General features: G+C 37.4%; 2 protein-coding genes across 3 annotated transcripts; one reads left to right on the top strand and one right to left on the bottom strand.

Annotated features, from left to right (window-relative positions):
- Positions 1-1,937: 1,937 nt before the first annotated feature.
- Positions 1,938-16,760, bottom strand: LOC126380233 (PAN2-PAN3 deadenylation complex subunit PAN3). 2 transcript variants are annotated; one of them, XM_050029499.1, is made up of 16 exons: positions 16,251-16,760; positions 16,040-16,139; positions 15,878-15,964; positions 15,665-15,790; positions 15,215-15,299; positions 12,110-12,220; positions 9,570-9,668; positions 9,026-9,265; positions 8,414-8,568; positions 7,827-7,948; positions 7,278-7,380; positions 6,760-6,896; positions 6,165-6,243; positions 5,501-5,616; positions 4,894-5,056; positions 1,938-4,298 (listed from the first exon to the last, which is right to left on the bottom strand). In XM_050029499.1, the coding sequence occupies exons 2-16, from the start codon at positions 16,112-16,114 to the stop codon at positions 4,182-4,184; spliced, it is 1,815 nt and encodes a 604-aa protein (XP_049885456.1). In that variant the 5' UTR covers positions 16,115-16,139; positions 16,251-16,760; the 3' UTR covers positions 1,938-4,181. The 2 variants fall into 2 exon arrangements, with proteins under 2 accessions (XP_049885456.1, XP_049885455.1); XM_050029498.1 differs by having other exon boundaries at positions 12,110-12,223; positions 16,251-16,756.
- A 983-nt stretch (positions 16,761-17,743) lies between these two features.
- Positions 17,744-26,718, top strand: LOC126379784 (syntaxin-7). The gene is made up of 8 exons (XM_050028664.1): positions 17,744-17,998; positions 18,206-18,312; positions 19,128-19,197; positions 19,673-19,823; positions 20,328-20,421; positions 21,107-21,240; positions 22,110-22,265; positions 22,945-26,718. Exons 2-8 carry the CDS (start codon positions 18,207-18,209, stop codon positions 23,029-23,031), a joined length of 798 nt encoding a protein of 265 aa, XP_049884621.1. The 5' UTR covers positions 17,744-17,998; position 18,206; the 3' UTR covers positions 23,032-26,718.
- Positions 26,719-26,745: the final 27 nt, after the last annotated feature.

Here is a 26,745-nt window from a genome sequence, read left to right as displayed (position 1 = left end):
GATGAAAAAAAAAATATTCAGTTCAAAGTATGGGCAACACCCAAAATTTATTGTTTTTTTATATTTTTGTGTGAAAATATTAACGCTGTTTACAGAATACATCTACTTACCAAATTTTTTTTCAACAGCATATATATAGCTCTTATAGTTTCGGAAAAAAAATGCCTGTGACATACGGACGAACAGACAGACATCCATAATCCGTAAGGGTTCCGTTTTGGCACTTTGGCTACGGAACCCTAAAAATGAGTGAATTTAGTAGACATTATTTATATTTCCACTTCTCGTACTTGGGCTACTGATATTTCGGTTATTTTGTGGTTTGGTCTTTAGCTGTTATAATACGATATAATGGTAACGCGTCAAATCGTATATCAACGGTAGATTTATTACTGGCATGCTTATATATCGAACGATTTTATACCTTACCATACCGTATTAAGTAATGAAGATGTGTATTAGTAGTCTAATGCTGACTTCTCTGTAGTCGGCATGCCATCTTGAAATGCCTCTTTCTTAACTCGGAGTAATCCGAGAACAATCGGCCAGCAAAGAGTACCTACTAGGTATCGACTAGAATTAATAAGATCTTTGATTTACCCAGTCACTCCGCCGCGCCGGACGAAGAGATAATACTATTCACCATGGGTACTTACCTATTTCTAGTATAGTATTACGTTTTAGCTCCAATTTAGCGCCGGAAGTCTGTGTTGCTCTGCTCATCGATGGTAGAAAATAGTACATACAAAATATTTTTATTTGTCGACCAGACAGTGTATTTGCGTAAGGGATGTATCACATAATTAGGGCACCACGCCGCAGCGTGCTTTCGCACTCTAAACATGGTTACGCGCGTTATAGTATGCATAAGCACGTCATAGCATAATTGTCAGGGATGTTAGGGAGCTGCGGATACGATATAAAAATTATCCGTACCGTATCCGAAATAAAAGTTTCGGATAATATAGTATAGGAGCGGAGCCTAATTATGACAAGTTGTTTTGATCGGCTGGCCGCTGCCAGTGCCGACACACAAGCCGCGCGCATAGTTTGTTTTTTCTCCTTTTATCGTCATAACATAATTATGTTTTATAAATAACTTGTCGTTATAAAAAAGCTATTTGTATTTTACTTTTGAAATTCCTTAAAAAATAATATCCGTAACCGAAATTATCTGAAACTAACGGATAATCTGAAATAATTTATTATCTGTATCCGATATAATAATCAATCTTAAATCAGTATCCGAAATTTCATATCCGTAACATCCCTGATAATTGTTAACGCGCGCGATCGCATTTTGTTTGCTCAAAATGTAGATTGCACACACACACACACACACACACACACAGTAAGGTAGGTAGGTACCTATATATAGTACAAGTTTCACCTCGTCATACCATCTTGTTAAAAAATAATAAAAAAACACTAAAAATAATAAATGTACCTACTTACATACATATCTCTTTGTTTCTGTATCTTTGTATGCAATAAAGTACACTAGTCAATTGTTTAGTAATTTTGCATTTAGACTAATTTCAAATTTATATTATTATTCCTAATTACGCGGTGCGGTCGTTCTCTCTCGCTTTAACGAATTACGGTCGTGTTCTGAGCAACAGAAATGGATAGAAGCATAGGAATGTGTGATGAGGTACTTACTGATGTGGTTTGAGACCCTAAGTCGGCACACGCTTGTCTAATTATGTCTATAAATATACACACTTCATGAAATATAGTGTTTCATTAAATCCATTCCAGTAGTTTTTGCGTTATTCAAACATCCTCATATACTTTCACGTTCAGTTATAAAGCGACATGGGCTTTCGGCGTACCGTAGGCTAGTACTATACTTCCTAAAAGGTCAACAACGTAGGTACATCACCGTGACGGTATTTATAATTGGAAGTGTAGAATTGACGAAAATAAAACATCACTTTAATTTAAATGATTTATTTGTTAAAAAAAAATATACACTTATGTTTATCTCAAAATATTTCCATCTCAATTCCGTGGAACATCAGAGACCATCACTACATAGATCGGAATTTGCAACATCAACAACGGGATCCCTACGTTAAAATAATATATAATATCAATAAAATAAATATAATAATAAAATTACACCTAACTAAGGTAATCTTTCATCGAACCATTTTAATTTTATTAATCAAAAGTTTATTGTAGTTTAGCTATAGAGGTAAGAAACTAATAAAAAACATAAACTGTGACTCAACTATAGGATATTAAATACTGAAACTGAACTGGTTTAGTATCTGTTTTCGTTTCCGCACGTAACGGACGGTTGCCACAGGTATGCTACGATATCAGTTATTCAAATGGAATTATAAAGATAGACCTAGTACTCTGTAATGTAAGATGTTTCATAAATAAAAAAGATGGCAAGATAAATAAACTGAACAAAATTGAATCTTTTCTAAAAGTATTGGGCGTGGTAGGCGACTAGCAGGCGAATGTTAGAAAGTTTCCTATTTACTGCCACTATGTCAATAGGTTCCACGCCGCGCGTGTCGATAATTACATTGGCTTTGACCAATAAACGTAGCGAATGCTATCTACGTGGATAAAAATCGTACTGCTATTGGTTGAAACCATTGATAAAAAAAGGAGCAGCGCGAGGCGCGGATCCCTTGCCGAGGGGGTTGGTGGCCATGTCTAGTCGCCTAGCCCTTACATTGTATAATACAAATTCTGATCTACGTGATATAACCAGCTAGCTGCAGGCACGCGCCTCTTGCGCATCGCAACCCGCGCGCTATCGTTTGCCTCTCCGCCCCTTCTTCCCGATCTCTCTATTATCGTGCACATCATAAGTTAGTTTAGCTCTATGCGTAGAGGGCAAACGGTAGCGGTAGTGGTTACTGCCAACTGTTTTCACAGAGGTTTGATCGCTTTAATGTTTGTTGTTAGTTTGGAATGTTTGTGGCGTTTGTTCAGGCGGCTGATCGTTACGGTACATCGATACGGCGCTTTTAAAAAAAACTATAATTGGACACTTAAAGCTTTAAGTGTGTATAACATAGGATTACGGACGTATTAACGTCGTCACCCATACAATATAAAAATATCGAACCAATTGTAACGTGCATCACCCCCGATAATGAGATCGCGTTACAACTCAGTTCTGCTCTGTTGGTAGCCCACGAACTCCGCTTCCCTTACATAGTAAAACTCTTACTAAGCTCTACGAAGTTTCGGTTCCTCAAACCGCAATTATAATATAGATATTAGGGATTCAAGTGCCCACACTTCACATCGCGCCTGATAAGATTATAATCACCATTGTGATTGCGCGGGAAATTGGCAAAGTCATCTTCATTGAGATAAAAATAACGACTGTGCGTTATCACAACTATCACCCAATAATTTGTACAACATATGTACATTAAAATTCACTTCAGCAGCGGGTGTTGAACCGTACTTTACAAACAGGGATATTATAACAATTGCAATATTGAGACAAAAATAGCAATGCAACGGGCGGTGAGTTATACCTATACCCTGCTAACTTGACACGTGAGATTGGGTGTCACTCGTTTTAATTTTCATATGATACGCGAATATTGAATGAATGATTTCAACTGTACTATACACAGCTAGTCGTCTTTTTTTGCTTATAGTAACAAAAGTATTTGTATTCAATGTTACAGTACAGAAACACTTGAAGCTTTGGATATTTTAAAACACTACTTGAAGTAACATGCAAACTATTACGCTGAATTCTCTTAACGTTAAACGAATTAATGTGATTACTGATTAGCTTATGCACGACCGCTATTCTGCCTCAGCATGGATACATAAACATTCAATTTTAAAACACTGTAAAGAATGATATTTGCTATTGTTATGATATTGGTTACATACATGCTACATTTATGAAATGAATATCGTAAATTGTAGTTTCGCTTTAGCTATGCATAAGATTCAATATAGTAACACAACACCAATGTAGTTTGTAATCACTTGTTGTCCATTTGTCCATTCATTCAGTTTAATTGTTGGAAGTAAATGTATGGGCCCTGGTATAGGAGTGGTGGCGGGGGGTGGTGTAGGGGTGGCAGCGGGGGGAGCGATGGGAGCGGGGGTAGGGGGGGTAGCGGTATGAGGGCAGGGGGCAACGGGAGCGGCGAGGGCGGCGCTGGTCCCGGGTACAGCACGGGCTAGGGGAGCGGAGCCGAGGCCTGCATCACTTCCTCGAACGCCTGTTCCAGGCAGTGCTTCAGTTCCGCGTACGACACCACCAGTACGCTTTGTTCGTCGCGCGACATCAGCTCCACCTGACGACGACAGCATAAGGTCGGTCGGTCGCACTTTGACCGCGTTTTCTACGCACGAGACGAATTGGTACGAAAACGCATCCAAAGTATGACCGGCTTAAACAACAATATTTCATTTATGTTGCGGCATAAGTGCATTGATAACGATGATAATATTAATAAATAAGATAACGTTATCTTATTAAACACGATTAGCCGCGTTGTTTGAAGCGAGCGTTCCATTTGGGCAATGCAAACAGCCGTTTGCCAATATACATAAACAGTTTCTCTTTTGTTGAGTGGGCTGTGAGGTAGATGACCGACTTCACCAACCCTGGCGTCAACGTTAAGCAATACACGTGGGTCATTTAATTACTACATATTTCCTGCAGTAAATAATAACCGGGCCGACAGGTTAACGTGCCCTCTGAAGTATGGATCGTCTAACTTTTCAGACAAACTGATGATGCGACCTGCAAAGTCCTTAACCAAATAAAGGAGTCTCCCAAAGTGATTTGAACAATGTCTCCATTGGGAATTGAACCCGCAGATCATGGGCCGAATGCTTTAACCGCGAGTCCACTGATGCTATCGTGATGGTGAAGGTAAGGAATACCTTTTCAATGGAGCCGCCGTCGAGTTGGTTCAGGCAGTGGGCGATGTGTGCCTGGTCGAGCCACGGCCGCCCGTCCTCGCTCACCGAGTGGAACAGGTAGTCGCGGAACAGCTTCAGCATGTAGCGGTCACCCGTTTCCGACCACGACGCGTCCATGTTCAGTCTGTCACCGAATACGTAATGATGAACAGTCATGAGCAATATAATGTAACCACTTTAGGACTCTGTCGCACTAACGTTAGAAAAATATAATTATTTAATTTTATGATTGTGTATATTTGACATTTAGTGAGACTTACAGTTCAATTTATCAAAAAAGTTAATGTGACATGGTACCAAAGTGTATACATATTAATGCTCGTGACCGAACACTAGCGTCAGCTTAAGTAAATGTGACAACAAATTGTAATTATCCACCAGCACATGTCTCTCCTAATCGCATGCCCTTATCACGCCTACCATTTTTTTTCTAACTAGTGCTATTCAGACTTCCTTTTGAATGTGGTCACAGGTGTCCTTTCCAAAACATTAGGACTATCTATTTTTAGATGATGTTCTAATAACCAGTCAAGTAGTACTGATAACTAGTAAAATAAGGAAATCTCACTCTGGACGTTCGTTGACTATCCCCAACTTGATCAGTATGCGCAGGAGTCTGCCGTTGTCGATTTCTCGCGCCAGTTGCTCCTCGAATGCGTCCGCACGACGCTCTAGCGCTTCTACCTGAGATACCATTTGTATATTGAGTAAGAATATTTATACACATACATACATATTACATACATAAACTCACGCCTTTTTCCCACCGGGGTAAGCAGAGACTATAGAATTCCATTTGCTTCGATCCTGACACACTTCACAATATTTATTTTCTTTTTTTTCGGGAGAATATTTATATTGCGGAATAAAATCGAAACTGTAGGTATAAACGACCTTGTGAAGAATCAAGTAAGTAAAAGGGAAAAGTAACAACTTAATGTGTCATATCAGTCATAATTTTCACAACTGTATACTACGAAGTATATACGTGGCGACAAGATTCACACAAAGTGCAAGAGATTAAAGTAATCAATGAAGCCGAAAACAATTTAAAAATATAAATGCCTGCAAAGGCAAAATTTTGTGAGACGTAATATGTTACTATAACTGTAAAAATTTTATACACAATAAAAATCTTTATTTTTAATGTATAAGAAATCGGTATACAGTAATAAAATCCCGTATTGAAAATTATAGCCACCTGTTTATTATTTTAATAAAGGACAAATTACCTGGTTGTAGAAGCGAGCTCCAATCATAGGCATGAGATCAGTGACGGAGCGGCGAGCGGCTGACGTGGAGAGCAAATACCTGAAAGGTTTGGACTTGGAAGGAATCTCAATATATTTTATATAAACTCCATTCGTGTTGCAGTGGAAGCGAAGAACAAACGTATTTGGCTGATAGCTTTCACGTTTAACCACCATCTCACATGATGGTAAGTGAAAATGTGGTCTAAGGTATACTCGACTTTTCAATATTCCAATATTACATTGCCCCCCACACCTGACCTGCCCGTTCTTATAAAGAATGGGGCTACGAAGCGCATTGTACGAATTGATGTGATATCCACAAAGAATGGAGGAGTTGATCGTAGAAACGTTGACTTACTTGGATATATTAACTTACAGCATAGAATAAGAAATAATACCACGTATAGAACGATAATTTTTCGCTCCTCACCAGCGGCTAAGCTAAGTTTACCTGAGCCCCCGCGGTCTTACTTTATTAGACTTCAATCGTATGGGCGTCAGATGTACGATAACGTCAATGTGAAGTGTCTACGTAAAACAAAGGTTTTTGGATGAAGTGTCTGGGTGTGCTTACAGTATGAGGTTCTTGAGATCGGCGGAGTAGGTGCGCGCCACCAGCTCCATGGAGGCGGGCAGGTTATCGCAGTGGATAGTGCGGCAAGCCAGCGCCAGAGCCAGCCGCCCCAGGGCCGTCAAGTCGTCTTGTTGCGCCTACATTCACATAACATAACATCACGCATGTACCCTGAAGGGGTAGGCAGACGTGTATAGTATTGTAAAGCTTTTAAACTGAACTTTAAATAACAAAGGGGTTGAAGCAGTATATCGAGTTTATTCACCGTCTTATGAACATCACAATAAAGATATAACGGGGAACACATGTGCAAAATATATAGAAACAACTTGGTGTTACACTTGTCGTCATAAGACATTTTTTTTAGTTATCTTTTAGAATAAAGCTACAGCTTATTTTCTGCTGTGTCCCCGTGAGCTCAGTACGCGACCTGCATGCGATGTAAACGTCATTTCAGTAAAATGACAAGTTGACCTACTAGATACTGCCAGTATGTTATGAGCTAGAATATAGTATACCTGTCCAACGTCATTGGTGTTAGGGTGCAGGGCGTCAGCGACACCGCACCACGCGATGCGCACTCGACACCCGTTCATCACCACCTTAGTGGGGTCTAGGCTCCTACAAAAAACAAAAATACTGCTATTATAGTCTCAACGCGATTTTATTATACATTGTTCGACGTTAAGGACGTGTAACTTGTAAGGTCGATGACCTCACTAACCCACATGAAAAGGAGAAGACCACAGGCGCTGTATAGTTATCTTTCATTACGTGAAAGGTCGGTGTAACACTGATGCATTTTCGTACGAATTCGACTCGTGCGTATACGTACGAACTTCGTCTGTGTCTAGTTGGAACTGTGGAATTATTCTAGCATGTTGGTACATGTACGCACGTTAGAGTACGCGTATCAACGCGCACGCGTTGAGTTCGTGCGGCACGAATCGTTCATACTTAAACGCATCCAAAGTGCGACAGGCATTATGAATGTTTTTTTCCTCAGATTAAGTTTATCAATCATCTGTTACTTTTGTTTGTGCGTGTGTGAGTGTGTGTATGAGTACCTGCAAGCCAGTCCGGCGGTGTGTATGGCGCGCAGAGCGGCCGTCAGCTGCACCAGCAGGCTCCATAGCACCGCCTCGGGCAACAGGGCGCCGCACGCAACCGCACGCAACATCGCGTTTTTCTAACAACAACACGTTTGTTTAGCACTTGACAAAAGGCGGATAGCATATTCAGAAGTTATCAGATGGTCTACCCAACGGTCTACCCTTGAATTAACACCTTGCGTCAGACGCCGCGTGTGAGCGAGACCGCTCGATAGCACGGGTTATAATAAGTGCGCAGTAAAGCTCTCAAACAGCATGTTGTGCTACAATCAAGAAAAAATGTTGCAACACTGGGTGTGATTCGACTTACTTTTTCTTAAAATAAGTTTAAATACAAGTTTACTAAATGGGGAATTCTTTCATAGCGATGGCAAAGAATGTGAAATATAATTATTTTCGATATAGAGAATGTTATCTAGGAGAAATTCGTTACTGGACAGTTGCTATACGTTTTTGTGGTGTGTCTAGTTTTAGCCTCGGATGGCATTTATTATTATGGCTGGAAACCACTACAAATAAGGTAGGATCTATGTGGAAGTCACCTGGTGCGTGTAAGGGCGCGGCGCGTCCGGGTCCGAAGAGAAGGGGTCGTGGAAGGCGCCATTGCCGTCGGTGACTGCGCCGCCGCCGCCGCCCGACAGGTACTTGTTCATCAAGGTCACGCATGCCGGGTGGTAATCGTACACCAACATCATCGCTGGCAAACACACCATAATAATTAACTCAGAATTAAACTACAGTCTAATTACAGAACAGCCTCGAGGGTTGGGCTCACGATCTGAAGACCCGGGTTCGATACCCGATGGACATTGTGAAAATCACTTTGTGAAACTGTCCATTGTTTGGCAAAGTCATTGCAGGCTGAATCACCTGATTGTCCGAAAAAGTAAGATGATTCCCTGCTTCGGAAGGCAAGTTAAGCCGTTGGGCCCGTGCTAGTGCCGTGCCGTGTAGTACTAGCTCAAAACGCCTCCACTAACCCGCACTGGAGCAGCGTGTTGGAGCATACTCCATACACCCTCCGGTTGATTGAGGGTAGGCATGTGGGGATGATGAAGGAGATACACAGAGTTCTATTAAGTGCTATAATATTATGAATGAAAGGTTAACAATCCGTGGTCAGTGCTCTTGAAAGTGAAAAAAAATTAACTTACAGTGATCGCCGAACGCTTTAGTAGTGAAAACATCATGGAGTCTTATAATGTTGGGGTGGTCGATCTGCTTCCATAGCTCAAGACGCTTGGTGGGGACACCGGCGAAGGAGTGCAGGCGGCGCAGCGCGTAGTGTTCGGCGCTGGCGCGGTGCGTGGCGCGGAACGACGTTGCCATCGCGTGCGGCGCTGCACCCTCTAGCGGCGTCAGCTCCGAGTACATCTCCACGTTCTCTGGCAGGTCTAGAGTTGAAAAAACCTATGTACATACTATAGTGGTGGACTCAGAGGGTTACAGTTTAAGAGTAGTGGCCGATTTTGTACGAGAAAAAACGGTAAACTCTGGATCGAGTCACTAATCTCCGGATTAAGTGAGAAAAGGCCCCATCTTTGTTATATAATCAAACGAATGATAATCTTATAGAAAATCACATCTAGTAAATAAAACTCAAACACTACGCTGGTGTAGTGGTGTCGGAATTAAGCGGCGCGGTCAAGATTAGGTTCAACCGTAAAGTTGATGACAACGAAACATGAGTCAACTCACCAGGGTACTGACGCAGGTCAGTAGTTAGAAAGATATCATCATTTCGCTGGTAGATCTCCGCACGTATGGTTTCGGGCATGTAGAACGTTGACGCCAGACCTTAACACAAACAAAATAAAATATTATCCTGCCATAGTTTGTCTAAAAAAGTTTGTTTAGTTGGCGCAAACAAATAATATAATGTTTATCTAAAAATATTTTAATTATACTTAAATAATTGGCAATATTTGGCGCGCGACATGTTGCACAACATAATGGCCAACATGATGAATGTTAGCACGCAACTTTTGTTTAACAACATTGTCTACGCATCTACTACACGCCGGCATCGATAACATTTCGCCAGAGGAACTTGTATTGTTGTGAATCATGTCTCCACTGGACAACAATTGATGCTCAACTAACGATGCTCTCTAAACATTACAACAAGCCGCTCGACATCTGGCGCTCCAGCTGGCAACGTCCCACGCTGTTGTGCAACGTTGCCGTACATGTTGAGCAACAGGTGTTGCTCGTCAATTGTTGTCTAGTGGATACGAGGCTTTACAAATCACATACGCACGCGCGATAGAAAAATAGATCGCAATTATAATAAAATTCACAAACAGTATGCAGCAGTTTTGGATAATAACATTAGTTTTCACTGTGCACTGGTAAACCGACATAAAGTAGGTCACGCATATAAACATAAACTTAACAGAGCCATAAGTACACAACCTGCAACCACTTTTGATATAAACAAGTTTATAACTAATCATATAATTCGCTTGCACTGGCAATTATACATTCGCAATAATTAACTGAACTAACCCCTTTGCTGAGAGTATTGCCATAATAATATCCACGAAAATGTATCTTAAAGCAAAAAAAATAAAATAAGATACACCCGACAGGAGGAAATCCTTTAGTCGATTTCAACGATATACTACCTTGATGAAATTGACTTACTGTGATGCTATCCATACTAATATTATAAATGAGAAAGTGTATATGTGTATCTGTCCGTTTGCTTGTCCGTATTTCACGGCAAAACTGATCGATGAATTGACGTGAATTTCTAAAAGGTGATAGTTGAAGGAATGGAGAGTGACATAGGCTACTGTTTGTCTCTTTACAACTCTCCACTCCCTAAAATGGAGGGTGGAAATTAGTACGGAGTATTCCACAATTTACTAAAGCTAAAAATTAGTATGCGGACTATTTGTGACTAACAAAATAATCGTGCATATTTTTTTATAAAACTGCACGCAACCCCTCTAAAGAGGGGGTGAAATTTTATATGGAACTTTTCCCAATGTCGGATGTTTTTCAATGTAGGAAGCTAAATGTTGGTACATTAGGCTTTCGTCAGGAATCGTGTTACCCCGAATTTAACACGAGGCAAGCAGCGAGCAAAAGCTTGTAATAATAATAAGTCAATGTACCAGAGGTGATAAGCAGCAGCATGGAAAAACCTTATTTTTGTTACTAAATTACATTCAGAAATATACAAAATTAGCTACGAAAAGCTAAAGCAAAAAACAAGAATGAAATAGCAAAATACAAAATAAAAATCGCAAGGCTATAAACAAATCGGGTGTCGCAATGGCGTAAAACAATGCTGTCAGCACAGGGTCAATATTATGCCTACACTAAATATTCAGGAATTATGTATGATAACTTAAGTCTGAGCAAACCGGAGAGGCAGCAATGTACGGTTACTGAATAATTTTAATAATGCGCTTTGCTTTTTCGAGAAAATACAACTTAAGTGATTCTGTGTGTAAATATTTATAAACTCACGACCGTCATGTTAGACAAGAAGTGCTTCTAAATCTTTATAGAAAATCTGCAATCGTTGAAAGAATTACAACACATTGTAAAAGATAATGCATTATTATACGTTTTCCTGTTTACAGTAAACTATTCATAGTTTAAGAGGTATAGATTTTAATCATTTAACATTTCTTTGTATTGGACTGATTTTTCGATTACAAGTATTTGCGCACACCATTGTTGTTGGTCTATTGTGAAGAACATAGGAAAATATTGCATAATGCACCTTTAGTCTGGCCTTCTCAACAATACGCAGATGCAATACATCCTTATATCAAATGTAGAATGTGTCTATATACAAACATAACCCAGTACGAATATAAAGAGATCTCCTTTAAAAGTAAACGTGTATAAATTCCAATTGCAAACGTCGCTATAATATTTCACATTAGCACAGAAATAGCTACCTAGGTACGTCTATACGAAAATGAAGGTACTGCAGTAGTACTGTGCATGCATCCTCTTATGTACATAATAATTTATATCTATATAAGCCGCTAGCGTTAGTATAAACTAAGTATTTTTATATTTTAGAAAGTCCTAATATCTACACAATCCCTGCGAATTAACTAGACACCTGACTGGAGTGCAACCCCTTTTCATCTTACGTAGAAGGAACCCCGCGTTCGACTTGTGTGTGTATTGTATTGACACACACACGCAGGGTCACCATCAAGGTGGCCAGTTCATTCGCACGGTTTATAGTTAGGAGTATTATAAATTACCTGGCTTGGAAGTCATAGGACCCATGTGTGTGGGGGTCCCCGGGTACATCTGTTGGCCGTAGGGCGAGGCTCCGGCAGTAGGCCCTACCACGCCCGGCCCGATGCAGGATTCTGCTGCGGATGTACACGAAAATACCCAATTTTACATACATACCTACATAACTTACATTGGGAGTTGATAGAGCCACACAAAATAGATATGGTTAACACAACACGGGCCTTCAGCCATAACGTTATTTCTCTATAAAAAAGAAATCCGCCACTTTTGGCTGAGGAGGAGGGTAAATCTGCGACACGTCGCATTGAGGTTGTACCAATTGTCGATAAATTCGTTAAAAGTATCATTCCGTACTAAAACGGAAAGACGTTGGCCCCAGCTATTAATAAAAAAAAGAAGAAGCAGCGTGGTGGAGTATGCTCTGTGCCGCCTCCCATTAATTGAGGGGAGGGCTGTGCCCAGCAGTGAGATGTATATAGGCTGTCTATGTCATAAGTTAAAAAATACTGTTTTGTAAGAACGTTCTGGGCTGAATCACCTGACTGTTCGAAAAGTTTCGGAAGGCACATTAAGCTGTTGGTCCCGCTGCTCTATTTGCTTAAGTAATTATTTCTAGTACGTTTAAGTAAGGTAAACAGACCCCTGAACAAATAAGAATGGGCAACTCTTCGTCCCGCGCTAATTTATATCGGGCGCTGACCTCACCCCCTCTGGGTCTTACTTTAGTCTTTAATGGCCGTAAACCGCTGAGGAGTTCTTACGAATTAGGCGACACATAGTAATAAAGAGATTTTTGTATTGAGTGTTCGGGGTGTGGTTATAATAATACTAAGAGTAAACTATACTGACTTGTGGCCTGGCACTAGCCTGATCTACGGCCTCTGTGGTCCAGTAGTTGAGCGTTGGACTCACGATCCGGAGGCCCCGGGTTCGAATCCCAGTAGGGAGATACCACAAAAATCACTTTGTGATCCCCAGTTTGGTTAGGACATTACAGGCAGATCACCTGACTGTCCGAAAGTAAGATCATCCGTGCTTAGTTAGCTCCGTGCCGGGAACAACGGCTTAGTTCCGGTTACTATTTACTGGTGGCGTTACATGACCCATGTCAGGGGCCTTTGGCGGCTCCATCATAACCCTGACACCAGGGTTGATGAGGCTAGTATTCCACCTCACAATCCATACAATAAGAAGAAGACCAGCCTGGTAAAACTGGTACTATACATTCAACATAATCTATTCTGGGACAGAGATACCTGAAATGGCTGCAGAGCGTGCCCTGACGGGTTACAGCTCCACCTCAGTACAGATTACGGGCATGACTTCGAATGTACGTCTTTAGAGAAGATTAACTTGTTTATGAACATTCTAAAATCTTTACAAGTAAAATGGCGTTGCTATTAAACTACGGTACCGTATAAAGGAAAACAACGATGAGCTTCAATTTAAAATAAATGATGCATTTTGCCAAAGCATGATGCGTTTAGGGATGCCCACTGCTGATGTATGTATTGATTTTATATCTGATACGATAGCTTATAAAATATCGATATAAAGTATTCGTCTTGGGTGTTTGTAATATAACCAACATGGACAAAGCAATATAATAAATACGGATTACAATATAATTAATTCTGACCTGGGTCAAGTCTCGCAGAATGGCACGACCGCGATAAGTTCTTTCGCGGAATGGACATATTTTTGTACATCATAACATACGAGTAAGCTCAAGACTATATTCTCAATTAGGGTAGCCAGAGGTACATGCATCGCAAGATGGAACTAAATACCCACGCAAAAGTATTTTTGTTTTTATTATGGTACTCAGAAGATTATCTTGAGAATCAGGACACTAATACTATGCTTTCCAATTACAATACAATACAATACAAAAACTCTTTATTGCACTTGAATCACATTAAAAATACATTAGTATTATAATTAAATTGGTAGTACAACAGGCGGCCTTATTGCTAAGGTAGCAATCTCTTCCAGGCAACCTTTAGGTATAGGATATTATGAATTTAATGAAAAATGTAGCGGGATAGACAGTGCAAAAAAATAATAATAAAAAAATGTAGAATTAGTCCTATAAATAATGCTGATGCGACATTACGCAAAATTAATTGATTTTACATATAATTCTTCTTTATTGGTGGAGTGTCTGCATATTGGATTCGCAATTGGGATTTTTAAATGATATTGGTAAGTCACAGCTCTGTGCTGTGCATCACTAGATGTATTGTAGCGTAGGTCTAGTCCACGGTCAATCACTGGACATTTATTAGAGGCAATTGGTGCATCCTTTGTGTTCATATGCATTTCCTTCGTCATAAATTAACAATACCTAAGATAACTGTCTATTGCGAATATACTGCTTAATACCTAACACTATTTGCATTATATCACACACTTCCCCACATCACATCACACAAACATATCACATCCAATCATCACATACTTCTTCTCCTTCTTACGAAAATACAATTTTAAGAATGTTTTGAGTGGCCTAAAGGTCTTTGTAACCAGGCCAAAAAAATCCAAAATAAAAGAATATTTTGATGTGATGATGCGACCTCTTCTAGCCATCCTGGTTGGCAGGCGCGTTTTTTTAAAGTAAATCTTTGAATGACGTCTAAGAGGTATACACGACGCCATGCGCCTAGCACTATGTGGAAGCGGTCAGATCATCACAGTACCTATTCATAAATTGTATATAAAAGGTTGCTTGGAAGATATTGCTGCCTGAGCAATAAGGTCGCCTGCTGTGCCTTTTCTTTATTATTGTTAAGATATAGGTATTGTATTGTAGGTATAGATAGTAGGTACCTAGATTGTTTTTATTTCTTTTGTTTAGCCAATAACTTCTTCAAGTCTGGTTTAAGCTATCAAAATGAACATAAAATGCATTTTAGACAGCTAAATTAATATCAATAATTTGTGTGTCGATTGTTTGTCTACTACATTTGTACCTTATTTTTACTGGTGAAGCAGCCACAATTTGGTAATTTCTAAGATCTTTATTATTTTAATATTATTAACATAATTCAGTTATTACAATGTATTAAGAACACTAGTAACTCCAAGTTTTTATGTAACACACTTACCCATAGCAGCAGGATGTTGAGGTCCAGTGCCACTGAGCCCATCTGCGTTTGTAGAGTAGAAATATGTTGTACCTCCAACATTCTCCTATACAAAATTCCAAAAATAATAAAAATCATTCAGAAATAATAGTGTGAATTATAAAGTCACAATTATTAAAACATTGATAGCCCACTAATTAACCAGTTCAGAGGATTGTAAGTTTTAATTTTGCTATGGACCATATAGGTACCTCAGATATTTTTCAGATTCCACAAGGTACCTATCAAGTGAAGAATATCAAGTTAAAGACAATATCAAACATCTTCAACTGCATGTGTAGTAGTTCTATAAACTTGAAGTGAAGCAGTATGGTGCAGTATGCTATACACCCTCCATTTGATGGAAGGGAAGCCTGTATCTTAGGCAGCTTAGGTTTTTTCAATATCGATGTATAGTTGTAAGTGTATCACCTGGTGAACTTGTGGTGGATGGCTGGTAGGGATAGCCAATGTAGATGGTGGTGAACTCTCTGGTGAGTCCGGCAGGATGTTTGCCGGGCTGAAGTAGTTGAGTGGCACAAACTCACCAATCAGTATCTGAATTAAGGATAACAATTTCGCCCAAAAATTGCTTTAAAGTAAGATGCTAATATTAAATGCAAACAATAGAAACTATTCACTTACCTTTTTGATAGAAGTTGGTGATGACTCCAAACTGACCTTACCTAATGCCTGATTTAACGACCTTGTTGGAGTTGTGGCAGAACGGTTCTGAAATAAAAATATCCAAATAAGAACATTATCTGATCTAGTACCAAATAAATCATAGAGTGGAGGGTAGCTTACCATGTACGTCGCTAACTTCGACTCCTGGGGCAGCCCATTGGGAGGAGAGTATTGCAAAAATATAGAGGGATCCATCTCTTCCAGCGTGGGACGCGACTAGCTGACGGCGGACAATAAAAAGCAATAGTAAATGGTGACAGCTATTAGCAGGTATCTGTACAAGTACTTTGACGTTACGCAGCTCGAATCAGATCCACAGCCAACTGCTTACCTGTAGATCTTTTAACAGCCCATCCCCTTCGACTCTCTGTGAACCTTACGACACTCGTACATCACATTACACAGCGAGGATGCACATATTTCTTCAATCTTCTTTCTTCCCGATGGACTCCACAATAGCGATTAAGCTTACACGACTTATATTTGATTACTTGTTAAGCTCATTGTCAATAAAAGTAAAACATTCGTTCGTTAATCGATCAATTCATAGTCGTAAAGAATTTTATTCGACAAATGCATAACATTTAGAACATTCTTAATTAAAAAACAGAGAATAGGGGACACGAAGACAACACAATATTTTAGTTTAGTATACATATATATATATATATAGGTAGAGATGTATTACTGGTTGCTACGTTGTATACGTGTGTACATCTACAAACCTCACAAACTTAATATGCGACCAAAGGCGGCGCTAGTGGCGAATAAATATTTCATCGCCGCGTCAAAAGCCATAGAACGATGGTTAGTTCCCAAAATATACACCAGCAAATAATAGTTACTATAAAAATCAATAGGTGCATGATACGACTCGACTTGCCCGACCAAATTCGCCACCCGCCTGACAGACGAACATGGTCAGACATCAAATTTGCATCAAATCATAGTCATTTTTGCAACATTTTTGGGGTTCCGACTTCAAAAAGAAAAAAAAATTAAGGGATCCATTTTTTTTAAACTGTAAACAATAAGCTTATATAAATCAACGATCCGGCTATTTATAGGCTTATTTTCATACATTTCGCGGGGGAATCAAAACCTATGGGGTACCATGGTATAAGAAAACCAGTTAATAAAGTAAAAATATGTTTATGGTTAAGAATGAATGAAAGCTTGTGCATACTTTTGGCCTTTCGGGAATGTTTCATAATATAGTATAAATATTATTACGTAAGTACTGTTTTTTAATATTTTTAGTTTAGATATTCATTCTTTTGATACTAAAAACACAACTACAACACGACTACAACCACTACAACACTAACTTATGTCAACCCATTTGTCAAATGTATAATTTTTGTTGTCGTTTCTGAACGATGCAGCCAAAAACAAAGAAAATAGAATTTTTGTTGTCAATTTTGGCTGTATGGGCTATGATCCCTTTGCCGTCGTACGGACAAAATAAACAAAAAAAAAAATAGTTGTCAATTTGTCATTTGTCGCCAATCGTAATCGGTCGGATGGAAAGGCTTTTTGGCGGGAGGCGGGAACGGGACAGTTGCTTTCTTCATTGAATAATCTAAATAATTAATACGAAGTGGTGTTTTGTGGTTAATGATCGCATTAAGTTAGTCGGAAGACATTCGCGAGTGTTATTATATTGGAGTATTCAATAAACAAAGTGTATCTGCCTATTTTCGCTTCGTGTCAGGAAGCCGCTTCATAACTCAAAAGTTTATGCGGACTTTTGAGTTAATTCGTTTGGGGTTCGGAGTAGGAGTCTACTCCGAGGGTGGGGGCTTAGGTTTCATCATCATCACCTTTCATCATTTCATTAATCATCAAGAAAAAAAATACGTCAGACATGGCTGTATGGGCATAGTTCCCTTTGCCTTACCCTTCGGGGAAAACCAAACCAAAAAAAAAAAAAAAAATCGTAATCGGTCGTGATTTTACTGTTTGTTAAAAAAAGGGATTGGCCGTATCTTGCTTGTTGATTGTTGGACGAGTTACTGGTAAAACACGCGCAGCGTCGTCGAGGTCTGAATTATATTTAAATTCAAACGCATTAAACAAGTAAGTAGACTCGCAACTAGGCAACTACAATAAGAAATATAGTTTTCTGTAAACGTCATGAAATTAATCATCAGTAACGTAGGTAATTTGATTATTGTATGTCGGAGATTATATGCGATGTTTTTACGAGGGAGTTGTTTGTTGGTTTCCAGCAAACGAGATACTGGTGTAAACTGCATATTGAACAATTATTTTGTGTGTGTACAGGATGGAAGCTTCTTACCAGGGAGGTGTGTCCTACCAGGAAGGTGGCGATAATTTTCAGAGGTCTGCCCAGACTATCGCCAGTAATATCAAGAAAATATCACAAAATGGTGAGCTTTGTTTACCTTATATCTTTGTTAGCATATTATTAATATAATACAAAGAGGACTTCTTATTGCATTTAATACTCTGTATTTAGAATGATATACTAAATAATGTTTTTCTAAAAAGCTTATGGAGATAGAAATTTAATGAAGTGATGCAATAGAATAATGAACTAACTGTAGCATCAAGTGTGGAGTAGAGCCAATGGCCATTAGCTTTAACTTGTTGTTTGTAGTAACTATAACAGTAGTGTAGTATTTAGGTATATAGGTTTAATACTAAACAATAAGCCTAAATAATTTACTGTCAAAAATAGAAAAAACAAATAATTGAATAGTAAAAATTATAATTATATTAAGTATATTAACAGTTTCGTTTTTACCTCTGTAACAGCTTGTTCCTGCAAAAGATTTCATTATTGTTGTATCTTCTGTAATCTAATTCCATTCTATTCCCAGTACTCTTTTTAATAGTCACCCCAACATTGGACTTGTCTTGTTCTTCCTTACTATCCCTTGGGTACCATTCTGTTAATTATGCATGTATGTTGTGCATGTCTCTTGTCTTTCTCTATTTATTTGACATGGGATTAAAGATCTAAACATATTCCAGTTTACTTGTGCACATACTTTACTTCTCAATTACTCTATAAATAAACTGCTTAGTTATCTGCTGGTGGATGGGGTTATATTTATAAAAACATGATCTGAGATTTGTCTACTATGTAAAAATCCCTCGCTTAATAAGTATAGCAATTGTAGTAAAATAAGTATTAAAATTATGGAGTTAGGTCATAATTAAAATATATTGTGTATTACAGTATCATCAATGTCCAAAATGGTTAACCAGCTCCAGACTCCACAGGACTCCCAGGAGCTCAGAAACCAGCTGTAAGTGTCACAGCTAATATAACTAATACATGCTCATTACAATGTGTTTAAACTGCTCAGACATACAAATATTGTTATAGAACATGTCCACTTGTTTTCTGTTTACAAATACCACCTTAGCAATGTCATTATGATAATTTATATTGATAACCATTTGTCTGAGCTAATTAGGAAAGGTATATTATAACTTGAACAAATTATCATTGCTTCAGCTATTATTATGTCATATGTGTATAATTCATTTAATTCTCCTACTTTTTAATAATTAGGTGAAATTAAAGCAATATGCATGTCACTTTTCATATAAGGTAAATGGGGCAAGGAATAAAGGAGAACATGAGTTAAACAAAATGTAAATGTAATTTTTTTATAAGCATTTCATTTATTATTATCAGGTATTTTGTGTAGACTGGCGTCTATATACTTAGGTGTTAAATGCAGCAGTCTTCATACATTATGAATGTTACTTGTGCAGGCGACAGATACAAAACTACACACAGAATTTGGCAAAGGACACCTCATCAATACTCTTGAATCTGATGAAGATGCCGGCTGATCAACCGGCAAGCAAGATCACGCGCGAGCGACTCAGCGATGAGTTCATGGCTACACTCAATGCATTCCAGGTGAGAGCTCTCTTTATTTATATATTGATTTTAATAAAAAGCTATTGACAGTCTAAGAGAAGAGACAAACCATCCAACTTCACCACTATCAACTAATACATGTTGTGTTAGCAACAGAATTTCAGGATAGAACTAAAATAGAATCTTGACTATGATAAGTGTTCTGGAATTTGATGATCTGATATTGAAAATATTTATTATACAGGGTTAAGCCATGTTTCTGAGTTAATATCAAGTGGAATTTTCCGTCGCAAAATTAATGTTATTTTTTAGTTTTTTTAAATTATTTTCAGTCAAAATTCCACTTGATATCAACTCAGAATAATGGTCTGAATCATCCCTCAAAATTTTCGTTACAAAACATTTTCGTTACAACTAACACCCTGTATTTTTGTGTTGCCACATTTTATACAAATAGTTATTTATAAGAAGTTATTCCATCAGGTCCTTTATTAGTATGTATTGTCTCATCTTTGTGCCTTTTTCTATTGTTAATTACTTCAGGCCACGCAACGGCTAGCTGCTCAGAAAACTAAGGAAGATGTAAGGAAAGTGAAAGCGCAGTCAGTCAAAATTGGCGATCCATTTGCGATGAGCAGTGAGTATCTATTATAATTTGTATGTGATTATACCATCCTTCAGAGTATGAAATAAATTAATGAATTTGGTTTGCTCATAATCTGCTGAATTTTAGCTTTCACCTTGTGATACACAAATTAATATTGTTTGTTACTACTTTATGAGTAATGGCGACCACTTGTTATCGCAAGCCTGTAGTAAAATTATGTTTTAATTATATCCCAGTATCATTCATAGGTGATAAACTTTTGGGAAGCAAAGGTACCTACTCATTTGTATTTCTAACCCTGTCTAATGTACATTTTCTCCATATAGTTCAAGTAGTCCAAGTTTCTTTTGTCAATGAAATGAAACTACATAGTTTCATTTCATTGACAAACATTGTGAACATTCACATGAGTTATTTATGATGATAAATATCAGCATACATTGTTTTTGTTCTGTGTTTATTAGTATACAAGTAAAAAAAAAAACAATATGTCCCTGGGATCAAATTGAAAGACTGGAACATTAAAATTATCGATCGTGTATTTTTTTATTGAATTAAGAAGCACTTAACCTTACCTTGAAGCTTATAGCATAGTTTAGTAGCATAACACTATTATACTGCGCCGTAGCTGAATTCTTAGGTTTAGCTGTATTTTTCTTTGCCTTCAAGGTTCTAATTTGGCCTAAACATAGAATATTGTAATACATGGATGCAGGTGGTGGCAACAAGGAGAATCTGCTGGAAATGGGCGACACGAACGAGCGAAAGCAGCAGGAGCAGGTCGTGATGCAGTCGGAGCGGGAGCTGATCGAATTAGAGGAGCGCGAGAATGACATCCGTCAACTTGAAGTAAGTTATACAAACTATAACTAGCTGATATTAGTTATCTACCACCCAGTGGGTAGGTACTGCAGGATATCGAAAACGAGGTTTGCGGATTACGACAACTGCACCACTGTTTTTGTTGAACATAATATATAATTTTATATGTGTAAAGTCACGACGAACCACAAAGCCGAATTATTACATGTATATTTATTTACAGAACAGGATACGTATATCTACCTACTTAAAATTCAGTAAAGACTAGGAAATCATGTTCCGAAAGGTTAAAAAATTTCAACATCTGTCTCAAATTTTACATATCAAATTATAACTTATACAACTACATATTTGCGTGCGCACACATCAGCGCACATGCAGTCTTAAGGGGAGACCTGGGTACACTCAAAACTTATCCTAACCTTTAACAAGGATATGCTGAAGGCTGAAGCTGATTTGTGTTTTAAATCAGTTGACATTAATTTAAATACCATAAAACCTTATCAGCACACGGATATTGAATCGGTCACAGTTACAAAATAACAGGCAGTTTGACCTTGAATCGTTTCATCACAGACGTAAAATAAAAGCGATAATACATTGGTAATCCACCTCACAACCCACACGATAGAAGGAGATAAAAGCTATTTGAAGTATTGTACTAACTATGTATTGTTTTTAGACACCCTATCTACCTAGATATCACTTTTACCCTTAAGGGGTTATTACATTAAGCGATTGACCGGTCACGATGAGACGCCGACTTGATGTATAATTATACACTTCGTGCCCGACGAACCGCGTAACGTAATAGGGTCTTTAATAAAATAGCATTACATCGAAAATCAGTGCGGAAGAGCAGAACAGCTGTATAATTATATTGCATATGTTTGTAGGATGACATTCGGGACGTGAACCAGATATTCAAGGACCTAGGGCAGATCATCCACGACCAGGGCACCGTGGTGGACTCCATCGAGTCGAACGTCGAGTACGCCGCGCAGAATGTCGAGAATGGGACGCAGGAGTTGCGACAAGCCGCCACTTACAAGGTACACATACCTACACATTGCAACCGATCCTGCCTGAGACTTTTAAACGAACCTTCTCAAATTAGGCTTAATCTTAACGGAATCAGTTCTATAAAACTATTGCTATCTCTTTTGTGACGCCACTAGTTTAAGAGTTGTCAAACTAAAATAAAATCTAGTAATAAGATTAAGTCTGTATTCGCCAGAAACTACACCACTATTTTCACATTTTACACGTCATATGACATAACACCTATATTACATAAACTTACTATCCTTATCCCTATTAGGGCAGAGCTGCAAATATGTATTCTGGAGACAAATTTAAGCTAACTTTGATAAGTACTTATAAGAATTTGTTGAGGCGCATGGTAACAAATGTGCCCATAGCTACATGATGGTCCAACATGTTAGAAAGGGTATGTCAAATACACAAGGTCTCTATCGGTTTTAACATTCGCGGGAAGATAAGCGGCTGTACGAATTCTATGTTTATGTAAATACTTGTATTTGGTCCATTAACATTGTACAAACTGATGCTTTGATAAAAAGAAACACCCTGACTATTCAATTGTTTTTCAGCTTATCTCCTTTTGAGTTTGATGTAATGTTCATTCTTTAATCTTAATTACCGCGAAGACTATTAGTGTTTTTTTATAATATAATGACATCTTAAAGGCATGTTGTCTTCTTGTTTCAGAACAAACTGAGAAAGAAGAAGGTGTATCTAGCCATCATCCTCATCATAATAATATCTATAATCCTTATAATTATTTTTAACCACTAAACCAATGATAAAGCGGCCACGATTGTATGATAACCGACCTTTCACATTGGTTTGTTACGCTTTTCTATTGATGTAAATAAAATCATATCGATATTATTTAATATGCATAGCCTGCGTACTTTTTGTATACAAGACCCTATTGACAACGATTTAGACGTGTTTAAAGTAAATTTCTCAATAATGTGACCATAAAACCACACTAATAGATTAACGATTGCGTAAAAATAAAGACGTCTACGATTGCCATGGCGCGGCGTATTCTAAAGTCTGTTAATGCTTATAATTTACAATGCTAAGCGCTGCAAGCGGAATTATTATTTTTAATAGCTGTGCGTATATTTATATTACGTTAAACATGTTACTTTGTATGATTTTTTTACTTTGTTTTCCTCATACTAACAAAAAAAGTTAATTTTGTGTTTTATATGTATGTCATTGCCAAAGTGCCTCTTGCCAAAATCATTAATATGCATAATTTCGTCAGCCATATTTTCATTATGAAAATTATTCCTTATCAAACTATCACCTTGCAAAATTAATAAGCATTCTATTAAATATTGTTTTGTTGATGTCGGTGTAAATAGCCGCGGCTCTTCTGCGCATGGTACACCCAGTAAATATTTTCACTGATTATTCTACTTATGCAACATTTGGGAAATGAAACAGATGGCAAACATTTTTAGGCGAAACGTTGGTTGACAATCAAAATATTTTGGGAATCGTTGTTTGGTTAATTAATATTTGCGTATAATTGCCCGACGAAAAAGCGGATTGCCGTATCATTACACATTTCCGGTAAATGTAATCCCATAGCACATTTGTACACAATAATGACACTGTCAAGTTGTAGAGTGTACTCTTATAAACAGTATTACTTTCTAAAAGACAGCCTTTGAGCATTCCGATAATGCAGAACATTATATCTCACCACTAATTGAACATTCGGCTATCCGTATCAATATTAGGAATCAGTAATGGAAAACTTTGCAATTAATGACTTTTAAATTAGTGCTATTATATTAACGGGTATTGAGCCATGTCAGGGGCCATTGGCGAGTGAGAATTAGTTATTCATTTCCCTTAAGTGTAGTTTTCACAAACACAGATTGCTCAACCATTATAGACGGCGAAACGGCTCACCACCTCTCAGATCTAACGGAATTCTCGAAAAACAAGGTTTAATATGTAGATATTAGATAGAACATTCTATCTAAATCGTTGTCAATATTTACTTAGATTCGTACATTTACTGAAATGTAAGCTGTTTGTTATTAATACCACAGGCTGTTTTGTAGCTATATTATTGTATTGCAAATGACAAATAAGAGAAAATATCATTTTATTAACTATAGTTTTTGCATAAAGTGTTTCTAATTGCATGACTCACTTTCATTAGCCGATAATCCGGTCGATGTCTATGCTGCGTGTGAAATTTGCAAGTATAAGCGATTGGTTGATTCCAAACTACTTAATTAATCAGTATGCGATTACGTGTTTTCATACTATTATCGCAAAGCAATAGACAAACATTTAACTATAACTAGGCTTGCGCACACGGGTTTATATTCGATTCGAGTAATAAATTTGCAAAATATACTAAATTATATTGTAACAACGTTACAAATGTGCATCATATCTCTCACATTCCGAATTACGTTTGTGTCGGCTAATGAAATTGCGTTTTAATTCGTCTGAAAAACTTATTTCTTATTTAAAACATAACCGGTCTAGCAGTTTTGTACAACATGCAGTAATAACGCAACACGCAAGGTTCTTCAGCACTACTGGCCTTGCGAAAAAAATTACCTTCTTATTTTGTCTATTACAATAGTAAAATAATATGTATTAGTTCGATAACAGTTACGTGCTAGCTGATTTTATGTAGTCGCTAGTTTTTAACATCGCTTGCTAGAACAATCGTTCACCAATTCCGATAGATATTATTTTTTTGCAGATACTAGATTAATTATAGTTTGTTCGAAAGTGATTCTCGTTGAAATAATTGATTTATTTATTTGAGATATGCGTCTTAAATTTTGTATTAAAAATGAATTAAGTGTTAACAAGTTCGAGGAGTGACCACACATTTTTGAGCAAGGTACGAAAATCGATATCTAAACCATTTCCTGTGAGACTTATAAATTGTCTAAACTTCTTACTACTTAGTCTAATGATATTCTCCTTGAAAGTCAGTAAGTTGCTGCTTGTAAATAATGGTTACTGATCAATATGACAAGCACTGCTCGTTTTTTCAATTAATCATTTTAAAATGAGATTATGTCTTACCCATGGTGCAACAAGATGTTACTTTTCTCCAGTGACTATGTAACAAGATTTTATTACTTTTAGTATTATTTTAGTATACGTAGAATGGTCATAAATGTCCAAATGCCACGTACCTAAATGTTATTTTGTTAACGTAGCACGTTTAGTAGTTTGCACTAATAAGATACGTTTTCGTTGTAAGTTTATATAATTTACTTTCCTGACAATTATTAAAAATATCTGCTCTGTCATACACCTTACAGTCTCAAGTGTAGAGAGAATAAATATAGAATAGCAATCAAAACGGGAATAATTTCGAAAATAGTCATTCCAAATTATCGATGGGTCCCATATTGTCAACGGAGAGTGTTAGCAAGGTGCTAATTGATGAATTTATGTAGCTGGATGTATTTTATTAAAGGAAAGGGTACCATTGGTTGATATTTGTTTACTTTAAAATTAACCTTTCGTCATATTCTTGAGGCACAATAAATTTAGTTTATTTTTTATTTTATAGTGTATTTGTAGAGTAATATGTAAGTATACCTTGATCCAAAATTTAATACTGTTCTAAAAGTTTGTGCCTCATTTAGATAATAGGACATGTTTATTTCGTCGTTAGTCTATCCCTGTCATATAGATATTTACATCAAGTATAATCATCATAAATTAATAATAGCATTATTATGTTACAATAGATATTAGGTATCGTGTCTTGTAAGTACTTGTGTATGTTCTGACTAGTTAGATTAATTAGTTCAATCGTAGAAGTGTGATATTTTTCTCATTTGTTCAACAATAGAGCTAGGGAAAATTAAAAAGTCGCATTAGTTGTGAAACAGTTACAAAAACGAACCCTTCTCGTATCATCGTGAGACTTTGCATTTTACGGTGCCAAGGGTGTACGTGTACGTACAGAACATTCCACGGTGAAAAAAATGATATCCAAAGTCCACTCCTCGGGCTGAAAGCCAGTATTTAAGTGCAGTGAAAAGTAACAAATTATACATCTATCAGCTCGACGATCGAACTAATGAATTGAATTAGTGAGAACAAAGCTAATTATGTATGTTGCGGCTAAAGTTGAGTATATTTTCGAGCATAGCTTATCATTAAATATTTAGCCAGCTGAACTTAAGTGTAGCCTTAAGCAGTTGGCAAAATTCTGTAAATCAAATTACATGACATTTATTTTTTAAATCATGTGTTTAAGCAGTCTCATCAACCGCTACTTTTAACCTTCAGCCACATTTCTTTCATAACCAGTTGCTGAAAAGCAATGTGCCTTTAGCCGTAACATATATTTTTTTAATTTAAAATGAAATGTACTGAAGCAAATATTATTTATAAGAGTCAACGATTTTATACTAGGCACATTTTGTTGAAAGCTGTAATTAAAATTAAAATATATTAAATCAGTAACCATTTGTTTATTTTAATGATGAAGGT

The sequence above is a fragment of the Pectinophora gossypiella genome, chromosome Z, assembly GCF_024362695.1.
Source record: "Pectinophora gossypiella chromosome Z, ilPecGoss1.1, whole genome shotgun sequence".
Lineage (NCBI taxonomy): Eukaryota > Metazoa > Arthropoda > Insecta > Lepidoptera > Gelechiidae > Pectinophora > Pectinophora gossypiella.
The sequence above is the reverse complement of the archived record's forward strand: the minus strand, read 5'-3'. Positions and strand labels throughout refer to the sequence as shown.